Below are 21,771 nucleotides of genomic sequence, written 5' to 3' on the forward strand. Positions count from 1 at the left end.
GGGCCTCAGAAATCGCTGCCCTAGTCATGCGTGGTTGGACGGGCGTCAGGACCCGATGGACCAACCACTTCTCTCCACAGCTGCTCCGTGTTCCTGCTGGATCAGAACGAGCTAGTGGCCAAGGTGTTCGATGGCGGCGTGGTGGACGATGAGGTGAGGAAGAATGGAAGGTGTCCAGGAGTACGCAAGGGCCCTGGGGAACAAGCCACATACGAAAGGTTGTCTATAGCCAGCTCAATTTCTGCTTTCTACTCCATCCCTGTCTGGGCAGAGCTATGAGATCCGCATCCCGGCGGACCAGGGCATCGCGGGCCACGTGGCGACCACGGGCCAGATCCTGAACATCCCAGACGCATACGCCCATCCGCTTTTCTATCGCGGCGTAGACGACAGCACTGGCTTCCGCACGCGCAACATCCTCTGCTTCCCTATCAAAAACGAAAACCAGGGTGAGAACTCTTGGCTGCCGGGGGCGGGGCCGGGGCGGGGCGGGGCGGAGTGGAAGGCCGTCCTAGTTTCTTCCGATCTGCTAGGGTCCGGGAGTTGAAGCGATTGGGATTGCCTGGGCCTGAACCACTACTTTCAGAAGAGTTAGGGAAAGGCAGATCTCACTGGACTCCTTCCTTTATTTGCTCTCTTCCCAGAGGTCATCGGTGTGGCTGAACTAGTGAACAAGATCAATGGGCCATGGTTCAGCAAGTTTGATGAAGACCTGGCCACAGCCTTCTCCATCTACTGTGGCATCAGCATCGCCCACGTAAGGGAGCACGACCGGGCAGGGAGAGTGCTTTTCTACTCCCCACATGGGTTCTCTTTGCTCTGGTCTGTCCATCCATGCAGAGGGCTCAGATCCCAGAGAGTGGGGTGCTGTGCAGCCTATACAGTACAAGCTGGCTGCCTCTGCTGGCTCAGCGTGAACAGTCCTGTTCACTCTGCTTCTGAGGGTCATGAAAAAGAAAAAGACGAGACAAATAAACAAACAAAACCCCCTAGTTCTGCCAGGCTGGTGGTATGGGCCTATAATCTCAGAACTTGAGGGAGGAAGGGTCAGGAGTTCAAAACCTCGGCTACACAGCAAGTTGGAGGCTAGCCTGAGCTACATGAGACACTGTCTCAACAAACAAAAAACCCCAATACACACATACAAACCCCTATTGCTAAGATGCCATCCCTCCTCCGGCAATTCCAACCCAATCTACTAATCAGTGTCTTTTTGGCAAATGTTGGGCCTTTCTGTCTAGGCAATTAGCAGCTCTAGCCGGAAAATCCAGCCCAGGTTCCCAAGTCAGTTCCCGCTTCTGATCTCCTCCAAGGGCTCCTTGGCTCCATCACTGAAGTCTGGGTCAGACTCAGGAGACACACGCAAGTGCCTCAGATGTTAAGAAAATGGGGAAGGCCAGTGGGAGAACTGAGTGGGGGTAGAACCTGAAGACTGGGCTGTTGTTAATTGTTTACGCTGGGGCTCCAGGGACAGGAAGGAGAGCTTCTGCAATCGGGCCCCTTCGTGCCAGTTCTGGGTATTCGGAGGGTGTCCCAGCCCCGACTCCAGCCCCGTTGCTCTCACTTTCTCCCCTCAGTCTCTCCTGTACAAAAAGGTGAACGAGGCCCAGTACCGCAGCCACCTGGCCAATGAGATGATGATGTACCATATGAAGGTGAGGCTTGCTCGGAGCTGCTGTACTTCTTAGGGTCTTGGGGCCACCTGCTCCACACTTCTTCCCTGACTCCCAGAATCCTCTGCAGCCCAGGTCCAGGCTGAGCTTTCCTATTGCTGGCTCTGGAGAACGTGAAAGTAGACCCACATCAGTACCTGGCCTCCTGCTCTGCCTAGGGACCATCTCCCCCATCTCACACCCCTCTCCCCCGAGCCTTTTCTCAGTCCAGCCCCAGTCTGGAAGCAAGCAGCAGGCTTTTGCCCAGGGGATAATTTGGTTCAGACAGCTACCCTCATCCCATATCCAGAGACTGTGCCCCAATTAGGGAGGCCCCGGAGGCTGAAACCTTGTTCGGGGCTTTCTCCTACCACTCTCTGGCTGCCATGGTCATGCATGCATCCCTGCATGGTCCTGATTGCTGATACTGCAGACCCATTCCCAGGCCCTGCTTTGAAAGAGCTACCTCAAGCCTGAGCTTATAGTAGATGGCAATTACTGTTCATTGGCACATTTCTTCTCACCTGTCCCAGTGTCTTGGGAATAGGTACAAAGGCAGTAGAGGAGGGGTAGAAATTACACATTCGAGGCCTTTCCCCAAGAGACAAACTGCTAGACTTAGAGACCGTGAAAGCACAGGTTGGGGTGTCATGAACAGGGGCACTGTCTGTCTTTGCTTTGGCTGACATGGATGTGGTCATCTGTGCATAGGCAGGGGACACAGGGATGCTGGCTGTGGTGCTGTGGTGATCTGTCCAGTAACAGTATGAAGAGTTGGGGTCCAAGTTGATGTATGCAGGACAAGGGATCCCCCATCTGCATGGGAATCTGATGGGAAGGACACTGGAGAGGGAAGAGGCCGTCTGCTAATGCCTGGCTTGTCTGCTCTAGGTCTCTGATGATGAGTACACCAAGCTTCTCCACGATGGGATCCAACCTGTGGCTGCCATTGACTCCAACTTTGCCAACTTCACCTACACGCCTCGCTCTCTGCCTGAGGACGACACTTCTATGGTGAGCTGGCCCTTCTCAGGGTGAGGAGGGTGGAGTGTGGGAAGTAGAGATGTCAGCTAGATGTGCGTAAGAACTTCTGGGCGAGGCAGAAGCACCAAGGAGGGCTATGGAGGCTCCTTCAGAGACAGGATGGGCATGCAGCTTGCCATCATGGGCTAAGGGCTGCTTAGGGAACAGCAGGGGGCCGGATGGTGGTTCAAGGCTACCCTAGGTGTGTGGCTGTGGGGTTTGAAACCCTGAACCTGTTCTTCTAAGACTGTATGTGGGCTTGTTTCCAAGAAGTCTTAGTTCTCAAATCCCTCAAATTTCAGATAGTTCACAGCTTGATGCATGCTTGTTCATCTATTTAATTGTCCTTTAGTTTAGGTTCAGAGGTTTTTGTTTGTTTGTTTGTTCTTTTGAGGCAAGGTTTCTCCTTGTAGATTTGGTGCTTGTCCTGTATCTTGCTCTGTAGCCCAGGCTGGCCTCGAACTCACAGAGATCTACCTGCCTCTGCCTCCTGAGTGCTGGGATTAAAGGCGCGCACCACCCAGTGAGTTTTAAGACTAATTTTTTTAGTGTGAGGATTCAAGAGAGGTAGAGACAGAAGCCACATCTTGATAGTGACTGTCCCTCTGACACCCCTCTCCTTGCTTTACAGGCCATCCTGAGCATGCTGCAAGACATGAACTTCATCAATAACTACAAAATTGACTGCCCAACTCTGGCCCGGTGTGTGCTCCAGCACTGCCCTTGGGGCAGAGCCTCAGTTTCCATCTCCAGTTGCCCCCATCTCATGTCCATTGCCCCCAGCATTCTTGGGAGGGGTCTTTCTAAAGATGCCTGGGGGAGGACTGGATTTGTGGGAGCAGGGAGGGATCTGTGAATGAGGAGCTGTTCTCAGACACCAGATCATGAATAAAGAAAGACAAGAAAATGTAACGGGCAGAGTCTGGAGGGCTTCCCGGAGGAGGCGAGGCTGAGGCCCCTCTACTGTCTCGGCTCTCCCAGGTTCTGCTTGATGGTGAAGAAAGGTTACCGGGATCCCCCCTACCACAACTGGATGCACGCCTTTTCTGTCTCTCACTTTTGCTATCTGCTCTATAAGAACCTGGAGCTTTCCAGCTACCTCGAGTAAGTAGCTGTCCTTTCCACAAGCCCCAGATGTGTGGCAGATCCTTTCTGGCCACTCATTCTGTCTTCTCTGCTCAGGGGGGAATGCCATGCAGCCCCCACCTTCCACAAGGGGGCTGCTCAGTCACAGAGAATGACAGACCTGATTCCCCCAAGGCTGCCGCACTCCCGAAGGAGAGCTGCTTTCCAGAACCCCCTGACTGCTGGGTGGTCCCTGGGCATCTCATCCAGCTGTCTCTTCTCTGAGGCACCCAGGGAGGAAGCTCTGGGTGACATTTCTCTTCACTACCTCCCACCTAGGGACATCGAGATCTTTGCCTTGTTTATTTCCTGCATGTGTCACGACCTGGACCACAGAGGCACAAACAACTCCTTCCAGGTGGCTTCGGTGAGAGCCTGCTCTCCTCACAGTGGGGGCCCTCTGCCTTGCCCTTCTCTCTCCTCACAATGGGGGCCCTCTGCCTTGCCCTTCTCAGCCACATGAGCGAGCCAGCGGCAGTGAGACCCACAGCTGGGATGGGAGGAGGGAGCAATAACCTCAGTGGGAGGTGCTCACTCTGACCCAGATGGGAGGAGTAACCAGAGCTTTTCTGGACTTTTCCAGAAATCTGTGCTAGCTGCTCTCTACAGCTCGGAGGGCTCTGTCATGGAGGTAAAGTGCCATCCTGCCCAGCCCCTGTCCTGAACCTCCAAAGGCCAGTGACTTTCAAGTTAGACAGTTCTCAAGCCATGCTCTCCAGCTAGGCTGTGGGAGTTGTACCTCATGGACCTCATTTTCCTGAAACACCGCAGGTGGGGGTGTGACTAGGGCCACTGTGCCAGACTGTGCCGGGTTTGCAAAACCAGCAGGAACAGAGCAGCGCCACTGCCTCTCAAAGTTGACCATCCTTTCAGGCCTGGGTCAGCTCTTTTCCCCTCAGTTTAGAGCCCCCAGGGCTGGTCTGCTCTCCAGTGGCCTCTTGGGTCAGGAACAAGATCCAAGACATCTGAACTTCCCTTGTGCAGGTCTTGATTCAGGATGGGAACCACATTTCCAAGGTCACCTTGCCCCAGAGTGTCCCCTCCAGAGGCATGCTCACTGTCTCCCAGGAGGCCCTGCTGCAACCCTGGTTCTGCCCTCTGTCCCCTGGGATGAGCCTGCTCCCCTCCCAAATGACAGCCCTTCACTATCGGGAGACAGGGCCTTGCCCTCTCTCCCTCACTGCCTTCCCTTGTCAGCAAACAAATATTTTCTGCATGAATTAGTGTCCAGGATATCAGGGGATCATTTCAGAATTTTCTTCCAGCCTCCGAGGCCCCGTGAGCGTACCTTATCAAGCCTCTTCATGTCACAGCTGAGGGCTCTGAGTCATGAAGCTGGCCAGGGACTTGCCCGGGGCCACAGAGGGTTCTAATAGAGTACTCACCAAGGGAATAGGGACCCTAACTCTCCTTTCTGCCTGCTCTGCTGAGCTTGGGGTCCTGTCCCTGCTGGGCTTTCCTGCCTCTCTGAGAGCCTCTGGTCATGGGGACACTTTGATCCAGTGGGACCTGTCTCTCCTCTCCCCACAGAGGCATCATTTTGCTCAGGCCATTGCCATCCTCAACACCCACGGCTGCAACATCTTTGACCACTTCTCCCGGAAGGTGATGGGGCTGTGTGTGGGGGTCTGTGTGGTGGGAGCTGGGGACTGGCTAGACAGAGGAACAGACCTGCCTTGAAGTGAAAGGACTGTGTGCAGCAGGGACCGTGATGCCCTTCCCTGACCCTCTCCAGGACTATCAGCGCATGCTGGACCTGATGAGGGACATCATCTTGGCCACAGACCTGGCCCATCACCTCCGCATCTTCAAGGACCTGCAGAAGATGGCTGAAGGTGCCGCCCCTCGCTGCTAGGGAGGGATGGGTGGTTTAGCATGGAGATCTGCTTACCTGAACATCTGCCGTGGTTCTGTCCTGCCCTAGCCCATTCCTGGTTATGGTGTAGCTCCAGGCAGACCCAATGCTGGCTTCCCAGCTTCCCTTAGGTGTGCTTTGCTCCCCATGGAACACTCCAGATCCACGTTGGGACAGGCTGTGGGGCCCTTGTTCTCAGAAGGGACAGGAGCGTGGACCCTTTGCCTTGACTCCATTGTCCCTCAACAGTGGGTTATGACCGAACCAACAAACAGCACCACAGGCTTCTTCTCTGCCTCCTCATGACTTCCTGTGACCTCTCTGACCAGACAAAGGGATGGAAGACCACCAGAAAAATTGCGGTAAGAACGGGCCCTCCCACCTGAGGGAACAAAAGCTATATCCTCTGCCCAGCCCCATGTGCCCCTACAGCATCCTAAACACCTTTCTGTGCTGAATTCTGCCTGGTTGTATTTTGGAGATTCAGAAATACAGACCACTTCAGGACCACAGATAAAGTGACTCTGAGATGGACACTGGCTTACCCATGGTCACCCAATAAATTAGTGGCCAGTGTGAAGTGGGAAGAGTCCAGGATCTGTAGTGTACCATCTACTGTCAAGCTAGTGAGGGTAGGCCCTGGGTGGGACTGAGACACTGGGCCTCAGTTTGCCACCCTGGGAATGGGCTTAGGTGGACAGATCCCACTTGCAGGAGATGATGAGAGTATTGCCTTCCAGGAGCTGATCTACAAAGAGTTCTTCTCCCAGGGAGACTTGGTATGTGTCAGGTGACCTCAGGATGCCCAGGGTGGTGGTGTGCAGGGTGGATGAGGTGTTCCTGGCATGAGGCTGGGGAGGTTTGGGGAGAGTTCCTGCCCTACCTGGTACCTAATGGAGAAGAAGGAGGGGCAGATCTAATGATCTGGTGCCTGCAGGAGAAGGCCATGGGCAACAGACCAATGGAAATGATGGACCGGGAGAAGGCCTACATCCCTGAGCTGCAGATCAGCTTCATGGAGCACATCGCCATGCCCATCTACAAGTGAGCTTGTGGGCACAGCTGGGACCATGTGTAGAGAGGCAGGGCATTGTATCCACCTCAGTGTTAGCAAGAGACCCTGTCACTTCCTCCTCAGACCCCCATGGTCTTCATGCTGTCCCAATCCCCAGGCTTCACAGCCTTAATGGATGTACTATCTGTGGTGTGGTCCTCAACGGTCTTGCTGTCTGCTCTGTTTTCTGACCTCTAACCCCATCCCCTGCACCCCTAGGCTGTTACAAGACCTGTTCCCCAAGGCAGCAGAGCTGTATGAACGTGTGGCCTCCAACCGTGAGCACTGGACCAAGGTGTCCCACAAGTTCACCATCCGAGGCCTCCCGAGTAACAACTCTCTGGATTTCCTGGACGAGGAATATGAGGTGCCCGATTTGGATGGCCCTAGGGCTCCTGTCAATGGCTGCTGCAGCCTTGAGGCTGAGTGATCCCTCTGGGGACCCTCCCTGCCCGGTTCTCCTTCCATAGCTCTCGACCAGTCTGTCTGATGCATTGGGAACCAGAGCCATGGGTCCTGGGTCCTAGGCCAGGATGTCCCCTGTGACCCAGCACATGCTACCCTTCCCGGGCCGGGCCTCAGCTTTCTCATCTGTAGAAGGGAAGCAAGATCCCTAGTCTCACACAGACTTGCCCATTTGTTCTTCAAGAGCTCAGTGGTGACCTGTGGCAGTGGGTTCCATTCTGCACCTCTGACCACACCATGCCCAGTCCTGCCCAAGCTGCTCCATCTCCGAGCGCTGTCACGGTTTCTTCTGTTACCCTTTTATAGCTCCACTAGGTCAATAGCCTTGTTTTCCTGGAGGATCCCCAGCCCCTGGGGACTCCAAGATCCTCACAGAAGAGATGGCTGAGTGAGCAGAGGGTATAAAACAGTCACCAGCTAGAAATAGCCATAGGATGAAGTGTCCTGAGGACACCTCTGTGCTCCTGGTGGGATTGGGACCCTTGGAGGAAGCTGACAGCTGGGTAATTGGGAAGAAAGGGCTCCAGCAGAAAGGACAGAAATGATGGGCCCGGAGGATCCTCAAGCTGGGAGACAGCCCCTTATGTGCCCCTTCAGGTGGTGTGGCCTGAAGCAAGTTCCTTTCCCTAGCTAGGCAAGACAGGATCATTAGACAGCCTATTCCCTGTTTAGATCAAAGTCTCCATAGTTCCGTGGAGTCTGTGAGTGGCTGTGGCATGCTCTGCCACCCCAAGGCACAGAGAGCCTCACCTTTCTTTTCCTCTGAGTGTATCTCCTTGGCTTGAGCCCCCTCTCCAGAATTCCTGCCATCAGGGAGGGGCCTGGCCTCACCCCGCAGGGCTTCTCTCCTCTTTAAGGCCATATCCACATGTGCCCCAGGGGCTCTTGGGTGAGTGGCCACTGGCTTCTCTTCTGTTGCGTTCAGTGTGTATTGTGGGTGGGGGAGGGGCCGCCTGCCTTACCTACTCTGAGTTGCCTTTAGAGAGATGTGTTTTTTCTAGGACTCTGTGCACCTGTTGTATGTGGTCCCGTGGGCTGAGTGCTTTGTACATGAGAATAAATCTATTTCTTTCTACCAACCCTCCCCCAGGAGGCTGTCTGTGGACTCTGTCTGTTCGTCAGGTGGAGGGGAAGAGCTGGCAGAGGCCAGCACCCTAGAAATCCTGGCTACGGAAATCTCTACCCTAGTTTCTAATCGCTCTTCTGGGGCACAACTGTTCTGGGGCCAGGATGTGTCACAGACCTGTTGAGATAATTCCTGGGCCAGATATGAGGGCTAGGGGTGGTTGGCACACCGGAGGCTCAGGTACGAAATAGTGAGGGAGTGCATCAGTCAGTAGATTGTGGACTGGAGAGGCAGACCTCAGAGTCGGAAGCAACCAGGGAAGCTACTTGGAGGAGGTGACCTGTGGCTCCCTCTACACTCGCGCGTGCTGGCCTGCCCTGGTCAGCATGCCCATACAGCCAGCGCCCGGACCTCAGCCTCTCTTTACCTGCAGGACTGTCTGGGTAACCATCAGTCCCACGTCCCAGTTTCTCCTAGTTTTGTGGAAGAGGTCTCTCTGAGTGTGAGTCTCCATGCTGGATTTGACCCTGGTTTGTGTCAGCCCCTGTTTGCACAGCCATACAGGCATCTGCTGCTGCACAAGCAGAGGAGAACTCTGTGCTGGGAACTGAGGGGGCTTCTCTCCTCAATTTGCCTAGTCCCTCCCGTTCACCTTCTGCTCACCACATCCTGACCAATCAACGATGATCTGTGAGGAGCCTGGACATTATTCTCCTTTCATAAGGGTGGATGGGCCTGGAGGAGACCCATAGGGCCAACCTGTGACCACAGCGATGTCCTGGGATGGCAGCCTCACCTTTGGGAACTCAGAGCCCATCTGCTGCCTCTGCTCACAGCCTGCGGGTTTGGAATTAGCTGACTAGACTGAGTAGTCTCAGGATGTCCAGGCTGGTGCCTGGCCTCCAGATGTAAGTTTCATGTGACCTCTGCCCAGTCCTGTTTGGAGCTCCCCTAGGCTCTATCTTCTCAGAGCAATGGGCTCCTAGGCTAGGCTGGGGGTCAGTGCCTGGCTCAAGATTGGAAGGAGATGGCTAGCTTAATGGTGCTAGGCTAACACTAAGGTTGGTGCAGGTAGATGCAACTGTTCTGCACACGACCCTCCGTGCTGAACACACACCAGCACCCCTCTGTAAGCCTTTTGACAAAGGGGGAAAAAAACCTGAGTGCAAACCCAGGGGGCTTTGCTGCTCCCCTCCTCCTGCATCTGGTATCAGTTCTGAGCCTCTGCCTTCCTGCAGGCCCAGGCTATGATATCCCTCCTCGCCATCAGATTCGGTGACTAACCTGCAAATCCTTTTCTGTGCATGTAGAACTCTGTGCTGGGGGCCATGCTAACCTGCTCTTTGTTTGTGGCCCCAAGGGTCTCACAATCCATCTCAGTCCCAAGTGCCTGGGTACTAGGCCTGGTGTGCCAGCTGGGAGCCCAAGCTTGAGAACCACAGCTAAGCTGGAGGATGAAGAGGTGCTGTTTTCCTGCAGGCAGAAGGGGAAAGCCCTGTGGCTGAAGAAACTGCCCTTGTGGAGGCACAGGTGAAGGGCAGGCGACTTGCTGAAGAATGCAGAGACAAGAGGGATAAGGCTAACCCAGGAAGGGCCCATGCCAAGCGGTGGTGCCTGCCTCTTGGGGTGAAGCGTGGCCCCTGCTGGATGAGGAGTGGGCCTAAGAGATGCTGATGTTGCAGGGCTTGGTGAACAGGGGACTGTGGTTGCAGAGAGAGAGAGAGAGAGATGGAAAATGCAGTGGGAGCTGGGGTCCCTGTGTCCCACAATAGTGTAGATGTCTGCTCATCCCCACCCTACCCCTAGTGTGACTGGAGGTGCTCAGACATGACTGAACTTTCTGGCAGGGTGGTCGGTCAGGGCAGCTCCCTGGGATGTCAGGGATGGAGACCAGGGCCAGGGACAAGGCTAGGTGGGGTGAGGGCCATCTGCGTAGAGCCGACAGCCAGCCCTCATAAAGTCACAGGACTCACAGCCAGCCCCGCCCGGCTCTTGTAACTACCCTGCCCTCAAAGGCCCCAGTGGGCATTTTATTTGAACATCGCAAGATTCTGGGGCATAGGTGCCACTGCCCATTATGTAGCTGAGCAATCCGAGGTTTGGAGAGGTACTTTGCCAAGGCTAGGTTGTGAGGCAGTCCAGCATGTTTGGCTCCTCCTCTCCAAGGCCTCTTCCTGTAGAAGAGAAGGCTATCCTGGAGGACAGGAGCTCCACCTGTGGTCCAGGCAGTCCGGGCAGTTCTGCCATGGGGCATGTGGGTGACAAGCAAGTGGGCCGGGCCCCAGAGAAGGAGCTGGGATAGGAGGGATGCATGTGCATGCATCCTATGTTTATAACAGGGGTCCCCAACCTTTCTAATGCTGCAACCCGTTAATATGGTTCCTCAGGTTGCGGTGATCCCCCAACCTTAAAATTTTATTTTCTTTGCTACTTTGTAACTGTAATTTTGCTATTGTTACGAATAGTAATATAAATATCTGCATTTTTCAATAGTCTCGGGCAACCCCTGTGAAAGGGTTGTTTGACCCCTCTGAGGGGGGGTCATGACCCACAGGTTGAGAACTGCTGGTTTGGGGGATAAGGTGGCTTGTAATGCTGATATGGCCACCAGGTGGCATCCCCACTGCAACCCTCTTCCCCAGAGGGTTCCACATCTTCAGGTGTGCTCCAGGGTAATGCCTCTCCTGTTCACCTATATAAGCCCCCTCACACTCAGTCACACAACAGCATTCCCACAGCAACACACACACACACACACACACACACACACACACACACACACACACACACACACACGTCTCATCTGTCCGTTCTATTCTACACGCCTATCACCACATGCAGACCCTTCACAGCTGGCACTCCCTCCAAACACAGCAGCCCCTTAGGCTGTTCTCTGAATAAGAAGGAGGTCCTGAGTTCTGCCTGAGTGCTATGCCGTGTCCCTGAGGGTGGGGCAGGGAGGGGTCTGCCTGCTGAGGGGTCTCTCTGGGGCCCTTGAGGAGGGCAGGACAAGCTTTGTGGTCAATGTGGGGTGAGCTGACCCCACCCCCACCCCAGCCTACATCTGAACTGGTGGCAAGAGAGCACTGGAGTCTGCAGGAGAGAGCAGGATGCCCTCCCCCATGCTTCTGAGGTGGGATAGGCCTGGGCTCAAGGGGGCCTTGCGGTTAGGTGGGAGGACAGGCAGATAGGGGAGGGGGCTGCAGACAGGCTGGAAGTGCAGGCTGGGAGGTGGAGAGTTAGGTGGGCTTGTTCAAAGCCTCGGCCCCTCATCCCCCCCTCATCCCCGCTGACCCTCTCAGCACTGGGGCTCTTTAAGAAGGGGACTGGGGAGAGTGTGGGGCCCTGGATGGGTGGACTAAGGTAGGAAGTGGTCAGACAGGATGAGGGTCGCTGAGAGAGGGCGAGAAGAGGCTGTTTCATAGCCATGTTGCACTGTCCTGGTGTGTGTGTGTGTGTGTGTGTGTGTGTGTGTGTGTGTGTGTGTGTGTGTGTGTGTGTGTGTGTGTATGTATGTGTGTGTATGTGTGTGTGTGTGTGCGCGAGCGCGCGTGTGTGCCAGATCCAGGGATGTGAAGGTGTGAAGGAACTGGGTCCCCAGGGAGATAAGGGCAGCCATTGTCCCGGAGGCCAGGCTCTGGGCAGCAAGTGGGGGACAGGGTTAGGAAGATGGGGAGGTAGCATGGGTGTGGGGCTGATGAGGGGATATTAATGGGAGGCCTTGCCTAACAGAAGTTCACACCTGTGGATTCCCTCCAGAAGCACAAAGCCAAGAGCTGCCACCACATAGAGGCACCTGGGCTCCCTGAGTTCACAAGCCTCCCAGAGCTGTCCTCCTCTCCGGGCAGGACAGGCATTGGATTCCTCGCTGCTGACAGTTTCCTTGTCCAGAATCAGAAAGGAGGAGCCTTGCTGGAGTATCAGGATGGGAGGGAGCTGGGGGGAGGCTGTCCCACGCCACATGGGGAGCTGCGTGTGAGTGAGACCTCAGTGTACACAGCACAGCCAGGTGGTTCTGGTGGGAGAGACACATCGGGATGAGTCCCTGTAGAAAGCAGAGGGCATCATCATTGTTGGAGATTGGTGGGTCAGGTATGACAACTGACTGAGTGATGGCTTCCTGCCAACATGGCTGCCCTTCTCAATCCGCAAGTCATTTATGAAGAAGCCACAGAAACAAGTAGGAAGTAGGGATCCTAGGAGCAGAGGACCGTAGCCCAGGGTGCACTGGGCATGAGGAGAGAATGAAGTGAAAAGCCAGGATGGAGGAAAGCACTCTCAGCCTCCAGGCTGCCTTGCACAATCACTGTCCGCCATGACAGCTGTGCACATCTGGGGAGAGGCCTCCTCAGTGCTGCTGCTCAGAGGGCTCCATTCAAGAGCCACAGCATCCTACTGTGGCTGTGGGGTATGGGGAGTTCACCTCCACCACTTGCTTAAAGTCAAGACCCCAGCACACACAGGACCTACCTGTAGCTCATCCCCTGGGGCTCCCCACCATCAAGGGTGTCCCCAAGGCAACTGGCTCTCAGGTCAAAAGAATATACTGGTTGGTTAGAAGAAAGATGGAAACCAGACAACACAGAGCAGTCTGAGGCAGAATTGCTGGAACAGATGGGCCCCGCTCTAAAATAAACGCCTTAAATTTACTTAAGGAGATCTGGGCGGATAATAGCAGCATGAAGTTAGAGCAAGAAATCTTTATAAAAGAACCAAGTAGAAGTAACAGGCATGAAGAGAAAATGGTTGGAGCAGAGAAGGAGGTAAGTGACGGCCATGGCGGCGGCGGCAGCTGGAAAGAGCAGAGAAATTTGACATGGGCTAGACCAGCTCTTGACAAAGGCAGTGAATGGGAAAGGGATCTGGAGCTAGCGTGACAGTGAATGTAGGAGTTGTAGAAAAGATGGAGGTTCCCGCATCCAGATAACAAGTTCTCCAGGGGGAGGAAATGTCTGCAGAAAGTCAGTAGTGGAACCAGGATTTGTGACTCATGCCTGAAATCCCAGAACTTGGGCCCAGGCAGGAGGATTGTGAGTTCAAGGCAAACCTAGGATTCAAAATAAGTTCCAGACCAATTTGGATGGCTTAGCAAGAGTGTGTCTAAAACAGAAATATGAGTAAGAAAGAGTTGATGCCAACGTACTTTATTAAACAAAACAAAACAAGACATAAGATTAAAGGGGCCAGAGCATTATCCATCAGGGGAGATAGAGAGGAAAACAGGACAACCAGTTCAGGAACTTTAGTTCAGGAACTTAAGATCACCAATACAAAGACATTCCAGAAGCAAGACTGAAGCAGCTTATCAGAATTCTCAACATCATTCACTGCTGGTTGAAATGCAAAATGGCACAAAGAGATGCTGCACACATCTTTAACACTCACCAGGAAACACAACATCTTCCTGCACACGCAGAATATTTGAGAAAGACCATCTGGGGAGCCACACAGAGGCCTACAAATGATCCACAAGCTACAATGTTGTCTGACCACAAAATCATAAATGCAAACATTAATAGGTATTGATAATGAAAAAATACATTTCTGTAGATTTGGGAGCTAAATGTCACGTTATTCAGTTTCCTGTCAGTTAAAAAAGAATAAAGATTCTTACCTTTTTATTTACATCTCTAAGGTTATTTATTAAGAAAGAAAATAATTCAAAAATGAGTGAAATAAGTCATTTACCCCCAGAGGTTGACCAAAGAAGGGAAATACTGGGCAGAAAACACCAACAGTAACACAAGTTGTCAAAGCCACCAGCCTGGCTCTTTGAACAGATTAGTAAGACTGATCTCTGGAAAGAATGATCTCTGGAAAGAACGATAATTCAAAAGAAAGGGACTGGAGAGATGGCTCACTAGTTGCTCCTCCAGAGGACTCAAGTTTGGCTCTCAGTATCCCTGCCCTGGCTCATAACTCAAGTTGCAACTCTAGTTCCAGGGGGATATGACGCCCTCTTCTGGCCCTTCCTGGTACTGCATGCATGTGGTGCATAGACACATGCAGGCAAAATACCCATACATATAAAATAAAAAAATTAAATCTTAGAAGATGAAAATATGTGAAGTAGATGACAAGCCCAGAAAATATTACAGATACAAAATAATAAAAAATCACAATAAAGATGGCAATAAACAATAATAATTTTAGAGCCTGGATGAGAGAACTCTTGTTATATTTTTAAATATGTTTATTTATTTAAAAAATTTTCAGATTTATTTATTATGTATATAATATTCTGCCTGCATGTGTCCCTGCAGGCCAGAAGAGGGCGCCAGATCTCATTACAGATGGTTGTGAGCCACCTATGGTTGCTGGGAATTGAACTCAGGACCTCTGGAAGAGCAGCCAGTGCTCTTAACCACTGAGCCATCTCTCCAACTCCTTGTTATATTTTTTATTTCATGAGGTGCCATTTGTTTGTTGTTGGTCTTATCTCCTGGAGGACTGAAATATTATTCAGAAAGTTTGCTCTTATGTCAATATATTGAACTATTTTCCTTCTAAGCATTTCATGGTTTTTTGTTTTGTTTTGTTGTTGTTGTTGTTGTTGTTGTTGTTGTTGTTTTGGGGGGGTGGGAAGGCTGCACTATATATCCCTGACTAGCCTCAGCACACCATGTAGACCAGGCTGGCCTTAAAGTCAAGAGATCTATCTGCCTCTTCCTCCTGAATGCTGGGACTAAAGATGTGTGCTGTCACATAGCTTCTTGTTTTCAGTTGAGGTCTTTGGTCCGTTTGGCATTGGCTTCTAAGCAAGGTGAGCGATGGGGACATAGCTGTGTTTATCAATTTTCATGTGTTGAACGATCCATTCCCTTCTGGAATAAAGACACCTTGATTGTGGTTTAAAACAAAACCTAGATGGAGAAAATTCATTTCTAGAAGAATATAAAACTCATAGAACATACAATTCAAATTGATAAATATGTATTAAAGGGATGAAATTATAATTTGTGATGTCCTCTCAAGAAATCCTCTGAGAGAGGGGTTCATGGGACTCCACCTCTCCACAAGGAGCTTTTGGCAATTGATGGTTGCCGTGTGTGTGTGTGTGTGTGTGTGTGTGTGTGTGTGTGATTTTCTTTAGTGCCGTAGCCACGAGTAGGATTAGCACACTCTGGTAAATAGCCTCCTGCACATGCTGACGCACATAGCTCTAATTAAACTCCATGAGTCTCTTTCTGTGTTTCTGTCTGTCTGTCTGTCTCCCTCACATACACACATACAGAGAGAGAGAGAGAGAGAGAGAGAGAGAGAGAGAGAGAGAGAGAGAGAGAGCGAATTAGGAAGAGAACTGTCTGGGAAGATGGAGGAGTTGGCGGGAGAAGGAGGTGGAGGAGAAGGCTGAATGTGAGCACAACACATTGTACATTGTGAAATTGGCAAAAGCAACAACAAAATGCTCCTATCCAGTTAGCTTTCTAGATGTTTAGAAGAATGGTTAGTTTCTAGTTCATAAAAACCATTCCCCCAAAAAGGTACAGGTCATTTAGGAAACTGGCCTGTTTTTCATTTCCAAATGAGATAGTCCTAACTCAAGAGATGATAACAGATATAAAACAGAAAACAGAGTATGAACAGCGTCACCTCAGTGCTGCCTATGAACTGCCAAACTTCTGTGGAAAATGTAGATGCAACGGAATATTTTAAAGTGCACCATAATCAGAGGGAAACATTTTCCCTAAGGGATGAAAGGATGTTTTCACCCCAGAAAACCCAGAATATAATTCCCCATATCAATAGGACTTATGAGAAAACTCATGATTACTTCAGTGGGTACAGAAAAAAGTGTTTGATATAGAGGATGCCTATTTGTGATTGAAATGACTTCAACGAAGCGGGACTAGATTGGAAATTGACTTGGAAAAGATAACATTTCAAAAATCTTCAGCAAACATTTGAGTCATTTTCTGTGCCGGTGCGTTCTCGTTATAAGCACCGTTATATATCCCTCCATGGCTTCTGCTTCCAGCTCCTGTCGTGAGTGCCTGCCTCAGCTCCTCTCTTAGTTCCTTTTCTGTTGCTGTGCTAAGAGACCACAGTCAAGGCAGCTTAGAGAAGAAAGTGTTTAATGGAGGCTTACAGTTTCAGAGAATGAGTTCTGAAACCCCAAAGTCCATCCTCAGCACACACCTCCTCCAACAAGGGCACAACTCCCAATTCTCCACAAACAGCTCCACCACCAGTAGCTAAGTATCCAAACATCGGAGCCTGGGGGGGATTTTCACTCAAGCCTCAGTTTCTCGAGATAACGGACTGCAACCCATAAGCCAAATAAACCCGTTCTTCCTCCAAGTTGATTTTGGTCATTTGGTATTTAATCACATAATAGAAATGCAAAATAGAACAACAGCAATAAGCAATACTGTTTAACTCAGAAAGCCTGGTCAATGCTATAACCAAAGGAAAGGCCATCAGACGGGCACCTCTGGAGTATGGGGGAAACGTACTTTTCGCAGATGACATTATTACTTAACTCAAAAGCAAATGGTCAGTAGAGGAGTGTCAGAACTGAAAGAGCTCACCAGTGTTTCTGGAAATGCCAACACTGATGACACCCTCACAGTAGCGTTAGTATGAGAGCCCAGCATGGTGGTGCACACTTGTAATCTCAGCACTTAGGGAACTGAGGCAGGAGGATCATGAGTTCAAAGCCAACCTGGACAGCATAGTAAGATCTAGTTCAAAGTGTTTTCTCTCTCTCTCTCTCTCTCTCTCTCTCTCTCTCTCTCTCTCTCTCTCCAAATATATATATATATATACACATACATATATATACATCACCTGGAGATACTAAGGAAGAAGATTGGGATGGATATATATCTGGGCTGGAGAAGAAGCCCAGCCATAGAGTACTTGTCCACCATGCGTGAGGACCTGGGTTTTATGCACTATAAAAGAAACAGCAATATGGCTAGCAGGGTCATAGGCCCTAGATGGGAAGCTGCTGCGGTTGTTTATTAGATGGGCATGATGTGCCCATCAAATTGCCTCCTAGATAACTGTGTGTGCCCATAGACGAGCGCTGCTCTCAGCTTCGGTCAACAAAGCTTGGTTTAGCAGTGGGCAGCTGTAACTGCAGACGCTCGTAGCTGGGGAGAGCAATGAGAAGAAATGATGGCTGAATGCTCAGCAGTAAGTGGGATATCATTATCATCTCTGATGCTCAAGGAACATCACAGGACAGGGAGCAGACAGTGTTTTCAAGCCAGAGGAAGGGAGGGAATAGCGGGGAAGGCTGACTTCTGGCATGACTTGTCCATTGCATGCTTGAATTTGTAGCAGCTGTTTTTACCTGTACAAGATTTCCACAAGATTGAACTCACTAGCATTCTGTCCCAGAGGCAGGAGCTCTCAAAGCCTTACCCCGCCCTGAGCGTTTAGAAGTTCCTGGTTGCTCAACGAGGGAGAAGCATTTTCCAGATGGGGTAGCCACTGATAAGGTGACCGTGTACCTGTCAACAGAGCCTCTTCACGCCCCTCTGTGCAATCTTAATGAAACTCACTGGTCACTTGAAAAAAAAAAAGAAGTAGAAAGTGGTGCTAGCTGGGATGAGAAAGAGTCAGCCAGAGTGGGAGGGGGCAAGAGAGAGCAATGGGTGGTGAATATTACATCACATACATGTATAAAAATGTCACAATGCAATCCATTATGTATGATTAATGTATATTTATAAAATGATGAAAAATAAAAAGCAAAGTCCATAAACATAAAAATAAGCTTTAAAGGTTAAAGTAAAGAGGGATTAATTGTAAGTGGTATGGATGCAAGAAAAACCACTGGGCCAATAGGATAGAAATAGGGGGCTCAGAGGACAGCATCTGGCAATTAGGAACTCCACAATGCTGCCACATCTGGGGGAAAGTAGGATTGTCGGGGAAACCCACCTGTGATGCAGAGAAGGAGAACACTGGATCTCAACAAGAGGGTGCTGACTGAGTTAGACTGGATGTGGAAGATGAAATTCAATGTAATAGGAGAGGAGTAGCCAGGCTTGGGGGTGGATGTCTGTGATCCCAGCACCCAGGAAAAGGAAGCAGGAAGATTAGATACTCAGGGCCAATCTTGGCTATATAGTGAGCTCCTGCCTAGCCAGGAGTGTGTGAAAAGAAGCAAAACAAAAACAAATAGAAGAAATTTTGGAATAGTTTTGTGTGCGTGGAGGACAAGTCATAAGCAAAAGCATTGGTAAATTCAATTACATAAGAGCTGTGGATTTCTGGTTGGTGACATGTATCCCAGATGAAGTTAATAGAGAGCTGATGGAATGGGAGACATTATTTGCAATGTGTAAAACTGACAAGATGCTAATATCTGGGATACACAAGAAATTCTTTCAAGAAAACAGCAACCTTGATAGAAAAAAAAACCCAAAAAGCAGAAATCACCAGAACAAGATATTTATGGAAAAAGTAACTCAAAGTATTTGAAAGTCCGCTCAAGCTCCTTGGTTACCAGAGAAACAGAAAGGGCAGAAACAAGCCATTTTGTACCTAGTAGACTGTAAGAAACCAGACAGCCAGGTGATGATGTCACCTGCAGGTGAGAAGTGGGAGGGTGGAACTTCGAAACTGTCCACAGAAGTGTGGGCTGATGTTTTTCTAGACACTACCCTGGCAGCTGTTTTTTAGATGGGGCACACGGGGCCACTTCTGGGTGTGTATATAATCCTGAGCTGTTAGAAGAAGGATGTCAGTGTTGACTGAGTGTGGAGTGCTCTGACAGGAAGGCAGGTGTATAGTCATCATTGAACGCTGTTTGGCTGGTAAGGATAACATATAGATGTACACACAGCACCATGAATCCTAAAAACATACGTGAGTTAAAAAAGAGAGAGCTTAAGATCTATCATATGGATCAATTTACATAAATTTGAATCCAAGCACTCACATTTGAAGAATTCACCTCTTAATAATTCTTATGAACAAAAAGCTAGACATTAGGCCCATGATTGCTCTTGAAGGAGAGAGGACAATGGTAAGGAAGAATGTGGATAAAGCAAATGCCTAAAATAAGAGCAGGCTTTGGGGGTGACAAAACAGCTGGCCAGGTAAAGACACTTGCTGCCAAGGATTGTGACCTGAGTTTGGTTCCCAGGTCCCACTGGGTGGAAGGAGAGAACTGACTTTGAAAGCTGTCCTCTGCCCTCCATCCGTGTGTTGCAGCACATGCAAGCCTCCTTCCCAAATAAATCAATGAATGTTTAAAAAAGAAAAGGCCAGGGCTTTTTGATGATCAGTGATGTGTTGATGTTGTGAACTGAGGCATGTGATTAGCTCCATTGTCTGCACCTGAGGTCCAAAGGATCAAAAAATAGGCACCTATGCGGCCAGCCCTCCCTGAGCCCCTTAATTGCTCTTGTCTGAGGACTTTGCTGTTTTGGAGAGCAAGAGTCCCTGATTCCTGGCCTGCAGAGAGCCTCCATATATGCTTACCACATGAGGGAAGGAAGTGGAGGGGTGGGCAGATGAATAACACTTGAAGGAGCAATCAGCAAAACTATTGCAGTAGTAAGTTCATGGGTGAATGAATCAGTGGGCCACTGAGTGAATGAGCACCAGAATGACTGAGTGAATGAATAAAGAAGTTAATGAGTGGGTGGCTTGGGTGAGTCCACATGAATGAATAGATGAATAAATTTGTGGATAGTGAATGGGAGAAGTTGGCCCACTTGCCTAGTCCTTAGAGAGTGATCACCTGACAGACAGGCTTAGTTGAAATGGTTGCACATCTGCTCCATGCTCTAAAGAGCCTCAAGGATGCTTGCTTGGTCCCTTGTGAGACATGCTTCCTTGCAGAAGTTGACAGGGACAGAACTCTATGGGAGAAATTAGTCTGTCTTGAAGAAGCTTGGACAGAACTCCAGGGCAGGTTTGCAGAAAGAATAATGCAGCATCCCAACCTGCTGACTAACTCTAGCCCAGATGGTTAGGGGTACTCTGGTCCTATTGGGTAGAGGTCCACATTCTCCCAAGCTCAACATGAAGAATGTCCACCCCTGGGAATACTGACTGCCTGGGGTCCCTGCAGCAGTCCCTCACCCCTGCACAAGGGTCTGATAGAAATGCAGGACCTTGAGGAAGAAGGATCCCATATAAATAGCTCCTGAGAGGTCCACTTGCCCAAAAGTCTTAGATTCAGCTCAAGTTCTGGTGTTGGCTGAGTTGCTGGGATTGGAATCTGGGTTGGGATAGGTGTTACAGTGTAGGAAGGGAAAGAGGGTGCAGGGGAGAAGCAGGGTGAGTTTCTAGTGTAAGTGCTCCAAGGCCTCCTGAGCCATCTTCCAGGACTCCTGCAGCCTCCATAGACACCATCAAAAGTGTTTGGAGCCAGGGTCATAGCGGAAGCCTCGGATCTGAGGTAGGAAGGAGGGAGGGGCTCTCACTGAGAAACCTGCATCTAAAGCTATGCTGAACACTTTCCTGCATTTGTCTCATTTATTATCAGTAAGTCCCTTAAACAGGTGAGGAAGCAGATATGCAGGTTGGTCATGTGATACCTAAGGCCTCCCCATCAGGGACTGATAGGGTCTGGATTCTCATTCCAAAGTTGTGCCCAGATCCCACTGAGTAACAGGTAGAGAGGGCACTCTCGGCCTGGGAGGACATGTTGATGGAGAGGTCCCTGTGATGGCTGCAGCCTGGTGGTAACAGGAAGAAGACAGAGCTCTAAAGCCTTGCTCTGCTCCTCTTGACATTGTAGGGAAAAGTTCTCTCTTTAATGGGAGGCTTTCCAAAAGATGTCCCTTTTGTCACAAGGAAAATGGAAGGCTAGAAGCTGAGCCAGCAGGAACCTTCCTCAGAACACCACAGGGTCAGATGAGGAAACTGAGGCCCAGAAAGGGGCAGGGACTTTGAAGTGCAAACAAGGATCCAAAGGCAGAGTAGGTGGTGGCCCATGATTCTCCTTCCTGTTTCAGAGATGCCAGGCTTTGTCTCCCTTTCTGGGGAGCCGGGAGTGTTGAGACAGGCTTTATTTGTGTAGCTCTTGGCTGTCCTGGATCTTGCTCTGTAGACAGGCTGGCCTCGAACTCAGAGATCCTCCTGTCTCTGCCTCCCAAGTGCCAGGGCTAAAGATGTGTGCAGCTGCCACCACCACCACCTGTCCAGGCTTTGTCTCCTAAGTTGTCAATCTCAGTCCCCAACTTGGGGTTTCAAGATTGAAATGACATTTTCCAAACTGCCCTGTATCTTGAGTTTCCTATGTGACCTAAGTTCTCCCAAGAAGGTGCCCCTTATTGATAGCATACCACAGGCACCGAGCACTGAATTGGGTAGATAGGATCATTGAGAAAGCAGCTATGATGAAATCTGAGCACACTCATGGAGGAGTTTCTAATATCTGGCACCTCCCATAGGTGTCGTTACAAGTGACAGGATAGTGATGTTACCTCCACTAGAGTTCCAGAGGTGAGGTGGGGCATTTTGCCTGGCATGCTGTCCTGGCCCTGCTGCGTTTGGGTGTGCAGAAGCACTGAGCCTGCTTCCCTCCTGCTTAATCTTGTACGGTGTGCACAGTGAAAGT

The 21,771-nt window shown here is 50.5% G+C and overlaps 1 protein-coding gene across 4 annotated transcripts in view; it reads left to right on the top strand.

Annotated features, from left to right (window-relative positions):
* Positions 1-8,263, top strand: part of Pde2a (phosphodiesterase 2A) — a 65,118-nt gene extending 56,855 nt beyond the window's left edge. For all 4 annotated transcript variants that reach the window (XM_036188154.1, XM_036188162.1, XM_036188137.1 and 1 more), the window contains 15 exons: positions 81-153; positions 272-449; positions 645-757; positions 1,578-1,655; positions 2,544-2,666; positions 3,307-3,377; positions 3,657-3,779; positions 4,080-4,167; positions 4,384-4,431; positions 5,331-5,405; positions 5,536-5,635; positions 5,905-6,017; positions 6,396-6,434; positions 6,593-6,699; positions 6,929-8,263. In XM_036188154.1, coding sequence (XP_036044047.1) covers positions 81-153; positions 272-449; positions 645-757; positions 1,578-1,655; positions 2,544-2,666; positions 3,307-3,377; positions 3,657-3,779; positions 4,080-4,167; positions 4,384-4,431; positions 5,331-5,405; positions 5,536-5,635; positions 5,905-6,017; positions 6,396-6,434; positions 6,593-6,699; positions 6,929-7,139 — 1,540 coding nt within the window. In that variant the 3' untranslated portion in view covers positions 7,140-8,263. The remainder of the gene's footprint in view (positions 1-80; positions 154-271; positions 450-644; positions 758-1,577; positions 1,656-2,543; positions 2,667-3,306; positions 3,378-3,656; positions 3,780-4,079; positions 4,168-4,383; positions 4,432-5,330; positions 5,406-5,535; positions 5,636-5,904; positions 6,018-6,395; positions 6,435-6,592; positions 6,700-6,928) is intronic.
* Positions 8,264-21,771: the final 13,508 nt, after the last annotated feature.

The sequence above is a fragment of the Onychomys torridus genome, chromosome 1 (assembly GCF_903995425.1).
Source record: "Onychomys torridus chromosome 1, mOncTor1.1, whole genome shotgun sequence".
Taxonomy (NCBI): domain Eukaryota; kingdom Metazoa; phylum Chordata; class Mammalia; order Rodentia; family Cricetidae; genus Onychomys; species Onychomys torridus.